We start from the raw sequence: 17,190 nt of genomic DNA on the forward strand, positions 1-17,190 counted from the left end.
TGGATTGGTTAACCAAATAATATAAGTGGTGAAGCGCTCAACTTAAATAATCAAACCTAGTGCAATATCCCCATATATAAATATTAAATCCCTAGTGATATAACAATACACAAATAATACCTCTTAGGTTATGCAAATAATACTGATAAATAATACTTAGAAAACTAGTGCAATATCCTCATATATATAAAGAATATATATCCCTGGTGATATAGTGATAACTAATATCTCTTAAACTGTGCAAAAGGTGAAATACATTGATTATTGAAATAAATTAAAATGGTGATGCCACACTGTGCAAAATAATGGCAAAGTGTTCAAATAATGTCACTCCATGCTGCAATAGTGCTCTTCGTGAAAATCTTGACGTGACTCCCCTCAATAGCAGAAATGCCCCCTCACCTTCCACATTCGACCCTTGCGGGTCACAGAGCTTTTTGTATATATATCTCTGTCAGATGTTAATCTCCTCCACTGCCTCCACCGACCATGATCCTCCTCCAGGCAGTAAGTACCACTCCAATTACTCCCCTCATACACCGAACTTTGCCAGATAATACTCTCCTCCACTGCCACGACCGACCAAGATCCTCCTCCAGGCAGTGAGTAATATTCCAATACCCCTCACACAATGGACTCAGACACAGAGCGATTCATATAGAAAGACAAAAGCAGACCTCCATAGTGCAACACTGTTTTAATAGACTAATCCGATACAGTGAAACATTACACTCACATGTCCTCACAAATCGAAAAGCAGTTTCCCATATGCTATGGGTGTATACAGGAGTCCAAAGATGGCGTCCGAACCCGGAACCGGAAGTACGTCACCCCTACGTCGACGCGTTGCGCCACGGTCACGTGGCTTCTTCAGGATCCTGAGTCCATTGTGTGAGGGGTATTGGAATATTACTCACTGCCTGGAGGAGGATCTTGGTCGGTGGTGGCAGTGGAGGAGAGTATTATCTGGCAAAGTTCGGTGTATGAGGGGAGTAATTGGAGTGGTACTTACTGCCTGGAGGAGGATCATGGTCGGTTGAGGCAGTGGAGGAGATTAACATCTGACAGAGATATATATACAAAAAGCTCTGTGACCCGCAAGGGTCGAATGTGGAAGGTGAGGGGGCATTTCTGCTATTGAGGGGAGTCACGTCAAGATTTTCACGAAGAGCACTATTGCAGCATGGAGTGACATTATTTGAACACTTTGCCATTATTTTGCACAGTGTGGCATCACCATTTTAATTTATTTCAATAATCAATGTATTTCACCTTTTGCACAGTTTAAGAGATATTAGTTATCACTATATCACCAGGGATATATATTCTTTATATATATGAGGATATTGCACTAGTTTTCTAAGTATTATTTATCAGTATTATTTGCATAACCTAAGAGGTATTATTTGTGTATTGTTATATCACTAGGGATTTAATATTTATATATGGGGATATTGCACTAGGTTTGATTATTTAAGTTGAGCGCTTCACCACTTATATTATTTGGTTTCACATATCTTGCGGTATAGAGAATGGGTGATAGCAGCTAACTCACTAGGTCCTGTGGAGCGCAGGGGGATTTCTGTAATTTATAATTGGATTGGTTGTCCGCACATCCAACATGACTTTATGGCCAGGCCCCAGGCCATACTTTGTTAAAAGTAGCGACATCTTACCTCCCCTTTCAATTAAATGTGTAGTTCGTGTGTCAGTTCAAAGTGATTTAGAGCTTACAGACTCGGTTAGATTTTAAGGTTCGCATACATCTGACCATTTAGTAACACACAGATTCTCACACAAGCTTCTTTTTACCTATCATGCACATTCATTATTCAGTGTATGTCCTTGTGCTATGAAGCCAAATATCAGAAGCAAAATTATACCTAGATGATAACTAATGACACTGCTGAACCCCCTGGTCTGCAGATAAGACTGTTAATGACCCATATATGAAAAACGTACTGCACAGATGCACTACACCACAAATTTCAAGTTCTTGTATGGCAAGCTAAAGACTGTGGATAAAAAGAGGAAATTTATCCTGAACATGACAGTGTAGGTTACCTTGTATTTAGCTAGCTGTGCCTTCTTCTCATACAGTTCAGTTTTAGGCTCCACATCAGCTTGCAGAATTGACTGATATTCTGCTAGCCACTGGGCTTGCACTTTGTACTTGTCCAAGAACTCCTTAGCCAAATGAAATCCCTTCTCCAAGGCTGTGTGTTCCTTCCTAATGGAACTTGTCAAGTCCTCCAGGTTCTTCACATGGCTGTGTATACTTTTCTCTAGTTGCTCTGCCTCAGCTCCTGTTAAGTAGTTTAGAACTCTTTCTCCTTTCTCGCGAGCTGATTTTAGCAATCGATGACCTACATCCATATCACTTAATGAAAGCTGGAGGGGACAGAAAATATTTAACAATAGTTGAAAACATAAGAAAATAATTAAAAATCTACGTATACTTTTCAGGATCTTTAGTAGAAACATATACACTTGATTGCCACCTATCATAAAATATGTTGTTCATGCTCAGTACATAATTAAACTAAAACTAATGTAAGTATAAAAATCCCAGTTTTACTGAGTCTTTCTGTATAGTAACTTGGAAGAGTTTTCTCCTTTCAGCCTTGGCATTTAGATAAGAGTATTATAACATGTAATAACAAAAGTTAAACAAACCCACTTTTTTCATAGTATTATGCCCCCTCTGTATTCACCCTTTTAGCATGGAACAAATGGCCATTTTTGCTAGTCAGACAGTAACTTCTGGATCAACTACCTCAAGTTTCTTCATTTTCTTCTCCAGGCCTGTCTTATCCATGACTCCCATATCTGATGTGACATTTTTAAAGTTGTTTTGTGCTTCTCCAAACCAGTCGCTATATGATTTAATGGCAATGTCCGACTCCTCTATACTTCTGATTTCCTCTTCAAGCAACTGGGTTTGTTCCTGAAAACGAGGGAGTCAAGCAAACAATGAATTATGTTAATTGACTGACAATATATTATCAACCTTTGAGAAGCATATACTGTTACATTAGCATGACTCATCCCATCACCAAAATGTGGCTTAAAGTGTTCCCTAGTTGTAAAACAAAGCATGGGTCTTGATATCTATGGCTAAGCTATCTGTGTCATACACTACATAGATGAAACACAAAAATAGTAGGCATGGTAGTTGTGCTTTATCAATAAAACAAAAACAGCAACATTATTTTTAAAGAAAGCATTTACCAAAATGTATAATCTGACAGCTTGATAACGAGATGCGAGCAGGCTGGCCATGCTACTCATTCTGCTACTACTTCGGCCTTCCTCCAACACTTGCTGAGCCAATGACCCAACCTCTTCCACCTCCTCCTTGTAGACTAACACCTCCTCATGCCATTTCTACACGATGAAAAAAAGATTTAGAACTTTCCATGATATCAAAGTAAAAATATCAGTGATTAAAGTCTGTTATTGTAAACTAATACAATTTGAGATTGATCTTTTGTAGTTTATTTTAGTTATTACAAGTACTTATATAACTGTCAATTTGCACAGCGCTTTACATATATATTGTACATTCACATCAGTCCCTGCCCTCAAGGAACTATGTTTTTCCAATTGTGTGATTTCACAGTAAGTATCCATGAGGGAAACTGTAGTCTTGGGGCTCTACAGGTGATAAATTCTATATCATAGGGAGTGATCAAAGAAAACCACTATAAATAAAAAGAAACATTTGGAGAAAAAAAGTAATATAATCTTGACTACTATCAGGTAATTCTTACTCTTGGGTTATGATTACATAACCATAAAGTCAGGTCACTGAAAGAGAATCAATTTTAAACTACCTAACACAATTATTAATCATTTGGAATTTTTGTTTGCTATGACTTTACCTTCATTTGCTGAAGCTGTATCTCCTTTGTTGCTCTGTCTGACTGGCGTCCCGTTCTAATATTCACTTTTCCCTCCACGGAGTTCAACCATTCATCAGTCTTCTGGAACTTCCTTTCCATCACTTTCAATTTACTTAAAACAGCATTAAGCTGTCCTCTGGTCTCTGTGAGTCTTTGCTGATATACTTGCCAGTCTTGTCGTAATGATTCCAATTCCCTGTCTTCAATGTGAGGAATGCCCCATTGTATAACTTCTTCCCGTGTGTGTAGTGCAGAGTTTAGTAAAGCCTGACCTTCTGCACACCTCACCTGAAGTTCCTGAAAAGAAGAAAATACTAGACGTTTGGTATGGTGTGAGGATCCACCAAACTCTTTTTGAAATGTAGCCCTACTAAATATAAAGAAGTTAAACCTGTAAATCTAGAACCCTCGAAAGCTGGGATTTAGTCCTGTTGGAGGTATTTTAGCTTTGAACATGTCAGTTGAAATGACTTAGTATACACATTCACAACTTTGTGGTATTCTCTATGGTGCAGTTATAAAGGGACATTGCATGTTGTGCTTTTGTTGTACATTATATTTATCATACCCGACACTGGACCTTGTTTTACAGCTTTTGCAGATCTTGCTTGATGGATCCAACAACCATCATTAAGTGCACAGTTGGCCATCTACTTTAATATTTTGCTCTTTCAATCCTGTGGAATGATCCATAGAAGTCACTTAATTCCTCCATCTGCACAAAAAAGTGTGAATGGCAGGGGCAGACTGACAACTCACGGGGCCCCCGGGTAATAGGAAATCATGGGGCCCCTGTGTCCTTGCCCACACTCAAACCACACCCAAAAAAGCCTATGAAAGGTACCAGGGGCATCTCATGGGGCCTCCTACTGACCCTGGGCCCTCAGGCAGTGCCTGAGAGCCTGAATGATCAGTCTGCCCCTGGTGGATGGACAAATCTGCAATGCCAGCTATTGTATTCTGACAGCTGATGCCAGTGGCAGTCAGAAGTCCTGAATAGTATATGCATCTGATTGGATGCAGGCACTGTATGGATGTCTCCTTTAGACAACAGTCGGGTGGCACTGATTGGACCACCTATGGAAAGAATATTAGCCAATTCAGCAGGAATCAACTGAAATTTGATCTGGAATTTGAACCCGGGGGTCTAATAAAGAAGATGTAGGAGCACAAGATTGAGTGCCAGTATTTACTTTTCAGTTGGTTATAAAGGGCATACGGGAGCCCTTACCATAGCACCACCTATTGCACAGATATCGAGTCCAGCCAAGTTGAGCATGGTGAGTTCTTTTCATGTAGAAATTTGATCTGTGTATGGCCAGCCTAACTGTATTTTTTTATTATCTGTATACTTCCATACTTCTAAGTAATTATTTTTGGGTGCAGCTAGCTTAGGTAGGTTGATTACTTGAGTCAAGATGGCCATAGACATCTAAGTATGGCTTTATGTGGGAACACAATCTAACCATCTTCAGCTTCTATATAAGCAAACATCCAGCTGAAATTGGCCAAAGCACTCTCAAGAGCATTATCAGTATCAAATATTCATAAGTTATAGTAGTGATTTAGAATATTGTCTTAAAATAGATATAGTATAGTTGGTATATGTGTACTAAGCTGTCATTATTGCTTCACAGAATGACTGCATTGATATAGCTACTAACTAAACATTTAATGTTAACATTTTTTACGTACCTGAAGTTCCCGAAGTGTGCTTTCATACATCTCAATATTGCCATCCAGCAACTCCAGACAATCCAGCTTCTCAATTTCTTGCTGTAACCAATAATCAAATGTTCGAAGACCCTTCTGATAATCTTGATGATCTGAGACTATTTTATCTGCTTTGGAGATGGCCTCCTACAAAAGAATATATCTCTGTTAAATAAGTGATTTCATAGTCTCAAAAACAATTGAGTACTGTCCATGATACTTTTTTTATTTGCACTAACATACAATTTTGAGGACAAGTTTTCGGGGTATGTCCCCTTTTTCAAGGTCCAAGCAGTACTATACAAATTTACTATACGATTTGTATAGTACTGCTTGGACCTTGAAGAAGGGGACATACCCCGAAAGCTTGTCCTCAAAATTGTATGTTAGTGCAAATAAAAAAAGTATCATGGACAGTACTCAATTGTTTCTGTCGCAAATGCACTAATACGGCTACAATCACCTCAAGCATAGTCTCAAAAGCAACACAGGTAGCAACCGCTAATGGGTCCATTGGCAGCCAGAGTCTAAAGTGATATTACACCATTTTCCAGCTTTAGAAGCGTTATCAAGACATGTTTAGCAGTTAGCTTATCACTCTAAGGCATTCCATAAATGTTCATTATTCTTCGTAATGAGAAGATGTTGTTGGAACCTGTGTAACACTCTGAATGGGCTTCCAATGATATTTAGCAACATACCTATGTATTACTGAAAAATAATGCTTGAGCACCAAAAGGGAGCAAACAACACCAGTGAGTGTACATTTGATCACATATACTGATTTTCATTACACTGGACAAATGTTGAAGAAACAGGCATAATTGTTGTAAAATTGCCAAATTTCCCAACAAATGTATAATTAAGTTCACAATTTACTAAATACCTTGGTCTTTCCTTGTAGTGCACTGTAGCGTTCCTGCAAATCTTGGAGCTCCAGCTGTGTAACATAATGTTCAGTCATACTGGACCCCTTCTTTTCTATGGTGTCCAACAAAGACCCATGACTTACAACCTCTTCATTCAGTAACTGAAAGAAAAAATAAAGTAGTGGTAAAATGTTTCTTTATTGTTCTAGACATTGTAAACATTTGCACATACTGATCTACTGTTTCTTGGAATTAAAAATCTCAAGATACGTTTTGTAATAAATAAAAATAACCAGCATAGAAAATATTCTAGAGTAAAATGCATACGAGTACTCCAGTAAAACTGATTTTCTTCCTCTGATGAACCTATGCCAAGGCTCTATCATTCTGTACCGTCATGGCCTCAGTGTAGAGGAGTGACAGTCGATAACAGATACCCCATAGTAAGCCTATGGGTGATGTCAGTGCTCAGGCTTTTCAGCCGTTGTCAGTTTTATCTCCTATTCACTAAAGCCGCCTGCTGGGGAGATCACGTGACTGCACCAGATCGCTCTGAAAATATTTAAGTAAACATATCTTTCTTTTCATGGGGTAAATTGAAAAGAGTTTAGAAAGGGGTGGGAGCAGGTTTTAGTTTAGTTAGAAATAGGCTGACTTCCACTTCAAGCTATTCTTTTAGACACATTCAGACAACTGTAAATTACTGTGAATGAATAAACATATACTTACTTTAGCTTTGCTCTGTGCAGCAATTTTGTCCCTCAGTTCATTGTATTGCCTTTCAGCTTCATTCAGTCTTTCCTCAATCCCATCCATCCAGCTGGAGAACTGACGCACATCGTCCTGATAGCCTGTCCACTTGGACAGAGCCCCTTCAAGTTGGCTGAAGTAATAAAAGACAATTAATAAAATACATTTTCTTACTTAGAAGTAAAAAAAAAGAAACACATTTAAATGGAGGAATCTGAAATGCATCTATAATATTTACCTTTTACAATGTATACAGGAGGATAATAGAGAGGCCCAGGAGTCCTTCAGGTCTTGAAGCTGGTCCTGGATGGCAGGGGCTCCTTCTGGAGATGTGTTTCTCAGAACAGATTCTCCTCGGGTTAATAACATCTTCATCTGTATTTCCTTCTCCTGCTTCACCAGTAACAGAGCCTATACCAAAATAATTGTCAATATGATAATAGCCAGCACCCACTCAGTGCTATTGTTTCAGTTTGGATAAAGGCTAACAAACAGAATCAACCACCAGCCCCTTACATCAGTATAGGCTTGTAATGAGGTTGTCCCACTCCTGATTAGAAATCAGTTTGCCTGTGTCTAGCACTTTGTATTGTAATAGGCTATATGCACAGTGCATTTTTTTATCTAATGACAGATCACCCACAATAACTATTTTGGTTTTACGTCACAGTTTCAAATTTGACTTACTGATACAGGCAGTACCTCCACCATTCGTATCATTCATTTCTACATAATACCCCTGACAGTACAGTTTTCAGTGAGAATAAAAGGGAAAGCAGATATATACTAAGCCAATTAGATCAATGCAAGTTTATACAACGGATGTTTCATACTGTTGTGCAGAAAACCTTACAGCAATTGTCATTTGGATGTCCAAGTAGCTGCAAGAACGAGGTAATTTGTCACATTTTAAAGGAACTCTGCTAATCATTTAATCTATGAGAATGGAAACACACACAGGCTAATGCCAGACTAGAGATGCACACAAATGCTGCACTTCTAAATAAACCAGACACAGCATCAACATCTGTCGGATAGCCGAAAATTCATGTTGAGAAACCAGAGTAATATGCCTATCAACTCCTGAAGAGATTACATGACAAAACGTTTTCAGTGGGCAGGGAGATGCTGAAGCCATTACACAATCTGAAAGTGCTGCCATGGGGTTCAAGCGGCAAGTAGGGCACATAGGGGGTAATTTACTAAAACAGAAGCCCTCAGAATCTGGTGCAGCTGGGCAGGGTAGCCAATCAGCTTTTAACATCAGCTTGTTCAATTAAGCTTTGACAATAAAGCTGATTGGTTTCTATGCACAGCTGCACCAGATTTTGCACGCTCCAGTTGTAGTAAGTCTCCCCCATAGAGTGTATATACTTGGTGCTGCCTCTATGAGTGTGTTGTTACTTTGTCTTATGCATTAAATACTTGTGATTTTACATAATAGAGGTTCTGTTTTCTCTATGTATATATTAACTTGAGGGAAATTTTGCATAAATCTGTGATAAGAGAAAGTTGTGAACTGATTTGACAAAGTGTTATTCAGACCTTTGATTATTATGTTAATGTGTCTATTCACTTCATGGGGAGCACAAGATTGATAGGCATAGCTGGATAAATTTATGTTTGGAGCACATTTGGGTACGTTTTTGCACTTTATAATATATGTTTTACTGAAGCCACCACTGTAGCAGAATACATTTAATTTACGTAAGCACATTATTATTATCCCTTGGCTCCTCCTCCCATGCTCATCTTCAGGACCTCTCTAGAGCCTCCCCCATCCTCTGGAACTCTCTACCCCAGTCTGTCTGGCTGTCTTCTACTATGTCAACTTTTAGGCGATCCTTGAAAACTCATCTCTTCAGGTAAGTCTATACTGCCTTTAGCTAATAATCAGAACTTTTATTTCTCCCATCAGTTCATTCCTTACAGTTATTAGATTTTGTTCCACCAGTCCCTCCCTTATTATATTGTAAGCTCCAAGGAGCAGGGCCTGCCTAACCCTCTTGTATTGAATTGTATTGTTGCTGTATTGTTTCCTGTGTTATAAAAATAATAACTACTGATGTGCTAGTATAGCACTTTTCACTGTGAGTGCGATTCTCATTGTATGATTGGTTTTTTGTTTGTTTAACACGGTGGAAGCTTTTAATCCCTTTGCATTAATGCTGAGAGAGATCCCAGGTGGTGGCATATTGGAGAGAGACAATCTACTAAACAATGTGGATAGATAATATCAAGTGCATATTGACCATTAAATATAGTGGTCCACAGCATTTGGTGAGTCAATCAATTTCAGAGGAAGACCTCAGTTAATGCCTGAATATTAATTTTTAGAGCAACTTTTTGGAGGAGTGAGCACTTTGTAATTGCAAAGCACTGAGAATATGATTGGACACTGATAAATGCGGACATTAATTATTGAGATTATTGACACAATTTTTATTTCTTGTCATTTTATTTGTGTTATTTAACCAGTTTTATTCTATGAGCACAGTGCACGTTAACATTAGCAAACTATAAGGGTTACTCATGAACTACAGTATTTGCTGAACTGACAGTTTTTGCTGACTGACTATAATATAAAAATAAATGAAATGCTTGTGACACAGTTACCTCCAGCTTAGACATTCTGCTGTCAAGGACACTTTTATCTGCTGTGGGGTGACAGTAGGACTGCAGCAGGTGAACAGAATCCTTTATCCAGTCCTGAAGCTCATTCAAGCCTTGAGAAAACTGCTGATGTTCTGCAACAATTCGATCCATCCTGGACATTTTTTCCTACAGAGGAATTAAGTGCAATGTTGGAAATTGAGAACAGTGCTGAGTCTCTGAAAACTGTACAATACATTAGTGACTGTGTCCTTTTCTCTTTCTACACTGACACTGACTGTGTAGTGGTACCTAAGGCTAGGTTCACATCTATGTGGGTGCGGGGCTGCATAACCACCCATGTTCATGCGCCAGCAGTAAAAATGGGCTGCGGTTTAGAAAACACATTGAAAACCATGGCATGTTTTTCCATTCACAGAAACGCAAAGCACCATGTGATTTCTGTGTGACTGCAGTTTTAGAAAAGGTTCATGGACCTTTTCCATGCATTTCCCGCAGGTACAGCAGCCAATCCAAATTAATAGACTGCCATACTCACTCAAACTGGGCCACAGGGAAACCACATAAATGTGAAAGAAATCATATACCTTTTGATGTAACACATAATGGCACATCATTATTATAGGACAGATCCTAGAACAGATAACAACACACATTAGCACATTAGCAAAAATAATCTTCATAGAGATTGTGGGGACTAAGCCAGCAGCTACAATTGTGAGCTGAGTGGCACATGCCGCACCATGCTATTCGTGTTCAATAACATTTTCTATCCATCAGTGGCATACCATCACATGCACCTATAAGACTATAATAGTAGTGATCTGCTCACTAGGTGGTGGCCAGAAATTGTTTTTTTCCAGAATTTGTGTGCAGGCCTGTAAATGTCATCACTAGTGGTGCCTAATTCACATTAGTTATGGAAATCTTTCAAATACAATGCATAAAGAACACACAAACAGATCAATACACACTGAATAAATAATTGTTATAATAATTATTATAATCTGAATAAAATAAGCAACATGACATAGATAATGATTTTATATGCAACTGAAATGATATATGAATGCAATTTAAATCACTATTAATGTGTTTACATGTTTACATGGAAAGAAGTGCAGACTGTATAAGACCCTTCTGCAGATTAAAGTAAAAAAAAAACCTCTTTGGCACCCCCTTAAAAAGATTGTGTTTAGATTGTCTTGGTAGCTTTGCCAGATCACTATAAATTGTAGTTCTGAATGCTCAGACTGCAATGTAATGCCTCTGTGGGGGAAATCTTTTCATGAGTATCCAAGTCTCCACATTACAAGGAAAGTGCTTTTACATGACTTCTATGAAACTGTATTCTAATCCTGACAGCATACCTAATGTAAGAATGATGGAGCAAAAGTTATAAGCATCTTTTAGTGAAAGACAACCTGAGGAAACAAAGAATCTAACAGAAAAAAAAATCTAAAAGCTTAGATACAGAGATCTTCAAGTATGGGATAATACCCATCAGTGGCGTGGCTATGGGGGTGTGGACCCCTCCTGAGTGACACCCACCAGAGGGGTGACACCCAGAGCCGGCCAAACGCCAGTAAGAGTCTGATTTTTCCTGTGCAAAAATGTCAGTGGGACAATGTAGGAGTAGTTGGCTGCAGCTATGTTGGCACAGTGTGATTATTACTGTGTCAAAGTGCAGTTTCCCCCTGCACTAATGGGAGAAGAGAGAGGCTGGATCTGTTTGCCTTCTCCTGCCCCTCTCCCCCTGTGCCCATTCACATTCAGTGCAATGAAGATGTGTGGGCAGGAACAGCAGCTGGCAGATCCAACATGAATATGAGGCCTCAGACTGAGTCATAAGCCTCCAGGCACCATCCAAATGTGAGCACTGTGACCGGACTCTCCCGCTCCCTGCCAACCTTCTCTCCTTCAAATCTATCCCCCCCCCCTTTATAACTTTGTCCTCCAGCTGTAGCTGTTATAACTGCAGCCAAAGAGTTTAGAATTGTGTCATCAGCCTATGGTAGGCCTTGGCCTGCTTTGTGCTTTTAAGTGGGTTCACACTGGTTTACTGTGGTTTGGATGCATTGCTGTTGTATCTGCAGTTCTTCTGCATTTTACCCGCAGTCATAGCTGCAGTCCTATAGATTTCTATTAGGTTGCGCACTGTTTTCTGCGTCTTCTGAAAGTGTACCAAAAGTCCCGAATGCTGCACTTTTGGCACACTTTCAGGAAACAGGAAAAAAATTATTGGGGGGGGGGGGGGGGGGGGGGTTACCGCATCAGGTAGTGATTGTGGTGCACATAAATAGAGATGAGCGAAGTATTCAAAAATTCGATTCGACTGATTCGGCGAATTCGTGGAAAAATTTCGATTCGAGTCGAATATATTCGCTGTGAATTTAACTTAAAAAAGGGTGTTTCTAGGCTTCAGAGAGACTTAATATTAGTGCTGAACACTGTACCTTTAATTTAAATGCCCTTGGAGTCTGCTGGGGAAGAGAAATAATACTGTCAGTCAGTATGACATGCAGATGAGTGCCGTCGATCTTAGAATCACCGCACACTTCACTCATTTGGGCAGTCACGGGGCCAAAACCAGAGTGTGGAGCCACAGTGTGGCGGTGGAGGCAGCAGCAATGGGAGGCCATACAGCACCCTATGACAAAAATGGAAACCACCAGCAGTGTGAGGAGACCTGAAAGTGGCACATGGCAGAGTGTGGCGATAGAGACAGCAGCAATGGGAGGCCGTACAGGGACCCATGACACACTCTGGACCTGGCAGCAGCATGAGGAGGCGGTACAGGGGCCCATGGCAGATTACGGGCCTGGCAGCAGCATGAGGAGTCGGTACGGGGGCCCATGGCAGATTACGGGCCTGGCAGCAGCAATGGGAGGCCGTACAGGGACCCATGACACACTCTGGACCTGGCAGCAGCATGGGGAGGCGGTACAGGGGCCCATGACAGATTACGGGCCTGGCAGCAGCATGAGGAGTCGGTACGGGGGCCCATGACACACTCTGGACCTGGCAGCAGCATGAGGAGGCGGTACAGGGGCGCATGACAGATTACGAGCCTGGCAGCAGCAACTTGGACAGGAGGACGTTCAGCTTCTGCACCGTCTGGTGCGTGCTCGCAAACTGTTGTCTCTTGGAAACGGATTCCAAGAAAGACTGCTGACGGAATCCGTGAAGAGGAGTAGCAGGAGAAGGAGCATCTGAACGAGCGGAATATGCCAACAAGCGACAACAGGGGCCCATGGCAGATTAGGGGCCTGGCAGCAGCTATGGGAGGCCCGTAATCTGCCAGCACCCTATGACAAAAAATGGAACCCACCAGCAGTGTGAGGAGACCTGAAAGTGGCACATGGCAGAGTGTGGCGATGGAGACAGCAGCAATGGGAGGCCGTACAGGGACCCATGAGAGACTCTGGACCTGGCAGCAGCATGAGGAGGCGGTATAGGGGCCCATGGCAGATTAGGGGCCTGGCAGCAGCTATGGGAGGCCCGTAATCTGCCAGCACCCTATGACAAAAAATGGAATACACCAGCAGTGTGAGGAGACCTGAAAGTGGCACATGGCAGAGTGTGGCGATGGAGACAGCAGCAATGGGAGGCCGTACAGGGACCCATGAGAGACTCTGGACTTGGCAGCAGCATGAGGAGGCGGTATAGGGGCCCATGGCAGATTAGGGGCCTGGCAGCAGCTATGGGAGGCCCGTAATCTGCCAGCACCCTATGACAAAAAATGTAACACACCAGCAGTGTGAGGAGACCTGAAAGTGGCACATGTTTGGGGCATGATTCATGGCGGATTTAGTCAGTTGTGTCAGGAACTGGTGGTTTGAAATCCAGACTAATCCACGCCTGATTCATTTTCACAAACGTCAGTCTCTCCACACTTTCGGTGGACAGTCGTGTCCTCCGCGGAGTTGCAATACCTCCTGCCGCACTAAACACGCGCTCCGATGCCACGCTACTGGCCGGGCATGACAGCCTTTCAAGGGCAAATTCAGCTAGTTGGGGCCAAAGGTCAAGTTTCGTTGCCCAGTAGTCAAGGGGATTGTCTACCTCGGTTGGCAGGGTGCTGTCCAAGTAGGCCTAAGCCTGTTGTTTGAGGTCCTGCTCCAGGTCCACCTGATGCTGCTGCTGCTGCTGCTGCTGCGGCTGGTTAGTAGTTTCCTCACTGCGCTGGTGAAGAAAGCTACTCATCATCGACTGCAGACTGAGGCAGCCGCTGCTGGTGGAGCTGCCACTGCTCCTACCACCCCACCCCTCCCCTGCTGCCATGGCAGCGGAACGCGAGCGCACAGGGCCCACAGTGTCTGAGGATGGACATTGGCGCAGACAGGCAGAGACCAGCTGACTACATAGGTGGTTTTTATAGTACGTTATTTTGGCCTCCCTCTCAGCAGGTGTGAAAAAGGCCACCATTTTTGAACGGTAGCGAGGGTCCAACAAGGTGGACAGCCAAAAGTCATCCCTCTGTCTGATGGTTATTATTCGGCTTTCGCTACGCAAGCAACCGAGCATGCTATGGGCCATTTGTGCCAAGGAATGCGAGGGACTCCCTGCCTCCATCTCCACAGCATACTGCCACGGTGCGTCTGGGTCCTCTGTCTCCTCCTCCTCCTCCTCCTCTACCAGATGCTCCTGCTCCTCCACTCCTGTCCGCTGAGTGGAAAAACCACCCATTTCACTCAATAATTCCTGAGCACCAATGTCCTCCTCTACCTCCTCCTCTTCTTCCTGTCCTGCCCCCACAGGGGTCATGTGGCGTTGAGATCTGTGCGCCACGTCTACCGCACCCTGACCAGCCATTGTTAACAGCATTTGTTCCAGGACGTGCAACAGAGGAATGACGTCGTTCATCCCATAGTCCTGCCGACTCACGAATAGCGTGGCCTCCTCAAAGGGCCTGAGCAAGCGCAGGTGTCACGCATGAGCTGCCAATGGCTGACATCTAAGTTACACAGGGAGTACCTTTATCCGCTTTTAACATCAGGAAATCTGTGATGGCCTTTCGCTGTTCGTAAAGGCGGTCTAACATATGTAGGGTTGAATTCCACCTTGTTGCAACATCACAGCATGAGGAGTCGGTACGGGGGCCCATGGCAGATTACGTGCCTGGCAGCAGCAATGGGAGGCCCGTAATCTGCCAGCACCCTATGACAAAAAATGGAACCCACCAGCAGTGTGAGGAGACCTGAAAGTGGCACATGGCAGAGTGTGGCGATGGAGACAGCAGCAATGGGAGGCCGTACAGGGACCCATGAGAGACTCTGGACCTGGCAGCAGCATGAGGAGGCGGTATATAGGGGCCTATGGCAGATTAGGGGCCTGGCAGCAGCTATAGGAGGCCCATAATCTGCCAGCACCCTATGTCAAAAAATTCTACACACCAGCAGTGTGAGGAGACCTGAAAGTGGCACATGGCAGAGTGTGGCGATGGAGACAGCAGCAATGGGAGGCCGTACAGGGAACCATGAGAGACTCTGGACCTGGCAGCAGCATGAGGAGGCGGTATATAGGGGCCTATGGCAGATTAGGGGCCTGGCAGCAGCTATAGGAGGCCCGTAATCTGCCAGCACCCTATGTCAAAAAATTCTACACACCAGCAGTGTGAGGAGACCTGAAAGTGGCACATGGCAGAGTGTGGCGATGGAGACAGCAGCAATGGGAGGCCGTACAGGGACCCATGAGAGACTCTGGACCTGGCAGCAGCATGAGGAGGCGGTATATAGGGGCCTATGGCAGATTAGGGGCCTGGCAGCAGCTATGGGAGGCCCGTAATCTGCCAGCACCCTATGTCAAAAAATTCTACACACCAGCAGTGTGTGAGGAGACCTGAAAGTGGCACATGGCAGAGTGTGGCGATGGAGACAGCAGCAATGGGAGGCCGTACAGGGACCCATGAGAGACTCTGGACTTGGCAGCAGCATGAGGAGGCGGTATAGGGGCCCATGGCAGATTAGGGGCCTGGCAGCAGCAATGGAAGGCCCGTAATCTGCCAGCACCCTATGTCAAAAAATTCTACACACCAGCAGTGTGTGAGGAGACCTGAAAGTGGCACATGGCAGAGTGTGGCGATGGAGACAGCAGCAATGGGAGGCCGTACAGGGACCCATGAGAGACTCTGGACCTGGCAGCAGCATGAGGAGGCGGTATATAGGGGCCTATGGCAGATTAGGGGCCTGGCAGCAGCTATAGGAGGCCCGTAATCTGCCAGCACCCTATGTCAAAAAATTCTACACACCAGCAGTGTGAGGAGACCTGAAAGTGGCACATGGCAGAGTGTGGCGATGGAGACAGCAGCAATGGGAGGCCGTACAGGGACCCATGAGAGACTCTGGACCTGGCAGCAGCATGAGGAGGCGGTATATAGGGGCCTATGGCAGATTAGGGGCCTGGCAGCAGCTATGGGAGGCCCGTAATCTGCCAGCACCCTATGTCAAAAAATTCTACACACCAGCAGTGTGTGAGGAGACCTGAAAGTGGCACATGGCAGAGTGTGGCGATGGAGACAGCAGCAATGGGAGGCCGTACAGGGACCCATGAGAGACTCTGGACTTGGCAGCAGCATGAGGAGGCGGTATAGGGGCCCATGGCAGATTAGGGGCCTGGCAGCAGCAATGGAAGGCCCGTAATCTGCCAGCACCCTATGTCAAAAAATTCTACACACCAGCAGTGTGTGAGGAGACCTGAAAGTGGCACATGGCAGAGTGTGGCGATGGAGACAGCAGCAATGGGAGGCCGTACAGGGACCCATGAGAGACTCTGGACCTGGCAGCAGCATGAGGAGGCGGTATATAGGGGCCTATGGCAGATTAGGGGCCTGGCAGCAGCTATAGGAGGCCCGTAATCTGCCAGCACCCTATGTCAAAAAATTCTACACACCAGCAGTGTGAGGAGACCTGAAAGTGGCACATGGCAGAGTGTGGCGATGGAGACAGCAGCAATGGGAGGCCGTACAGGGAACCATGAGAGACTCTGGACCTGGCAGCAGCATGAGGAGGCGGTATATAGGGGCCTATGGCAGATTAGGGGCCTGGCAGCAGCTATAGGAGGCCCGTAATCTGCCAGCACCCTATGTCAAAAAATTCTACACACCAGCAGTGTGAGGAGACCTGAAAGTGGCACATGGCAGAGTGTGGCGATGGAGACAGCAGCAATGGGAGGCCGTACAGGGACCCATGAGAGACTCTGGACCTGGCAGCAGCATGAGGAGGCGGTATATAGGGGCCTATGGCAGATTAGGGGCCTGGCAGCAGCTATAGGAGGCCCGTAATCTGCCAGCACCCTATGTCAAAAAATTCTACACACCAGCAGTGTGAGGAGACCTGAAA

General features: G+C 44.0%; 1 protein-coding gene across 5 annotated transcripts in view; it reads right to left on the reverse strand.

The window, feature by feature from the left end:
* SYNE1 (spectrin repeat containing nuclear envelope protein 1) overlaps positions 1 to 17,190 on the reverse strand; it is a 662,466-nt gene that overhangs the window by 221,527 nt on the left and 423,749 nt on the right. For all 5 annotated transcript variants that reach the window (XM_089694288.1, XM_089694287.1, XM_089694289.1 and 2 more), the window contains exons 60-68: positions 9,854 to 10,018; positions 7,476 to 7,648; positions 7,217 to 7,370; positions 6,505 to 6,648; positions 5,601 to 5,765; positions 3,885 to 4,202; positions 3,232 to 3,387; positions 2,777 to 2,947; positions 2,065 to 2,391 (exon numbers count right to left, since the gene is read on the reverse strand). In XM_089694288.1, the coding sequence (XP_089550414.1) occupies positions 2,065 to 2,391; positions 2,777 to 2,947; positions 3,232 to 3,387; positions 3,885 to 4,202; positions 5,601 to 5,765; positions 6,505 to 6,648; positions 7,217 to 7,370; positions 7,476 to 7,648; positions 9,854 to 10,018 (1,773 nt within the window). The remainder of the gene's footprint in view (positions 1 to 2,064; positions 2,392 to 2,776; positions 2,948 to 3,231; positions 3,388 to 3,884; positions 4,203 to 5,600; positions 5,766 to 6,504; positions 6,649 to 7,216; positions 7,371 to 7,475; positions 7,649 to 9,853; positions 10,019 to 17,190) is intronic.

The sequence above is a fragment of the Staurois parvus genome, unplaced genomic scaffold (genome assembly GCF_062004578.1).
Source record: "Staurois parvus isolate SC_StPar_1 unplaced genomic scaffold, SC_StPar_1.0 ptg000657l, whole genome shotgun sequence".
Classification (NCBI taxonomy): Eukaryota; Metazoa; Chordata; class Amphibia; order Anura; family Ranidae; genus Staurois; species Staurois parvus.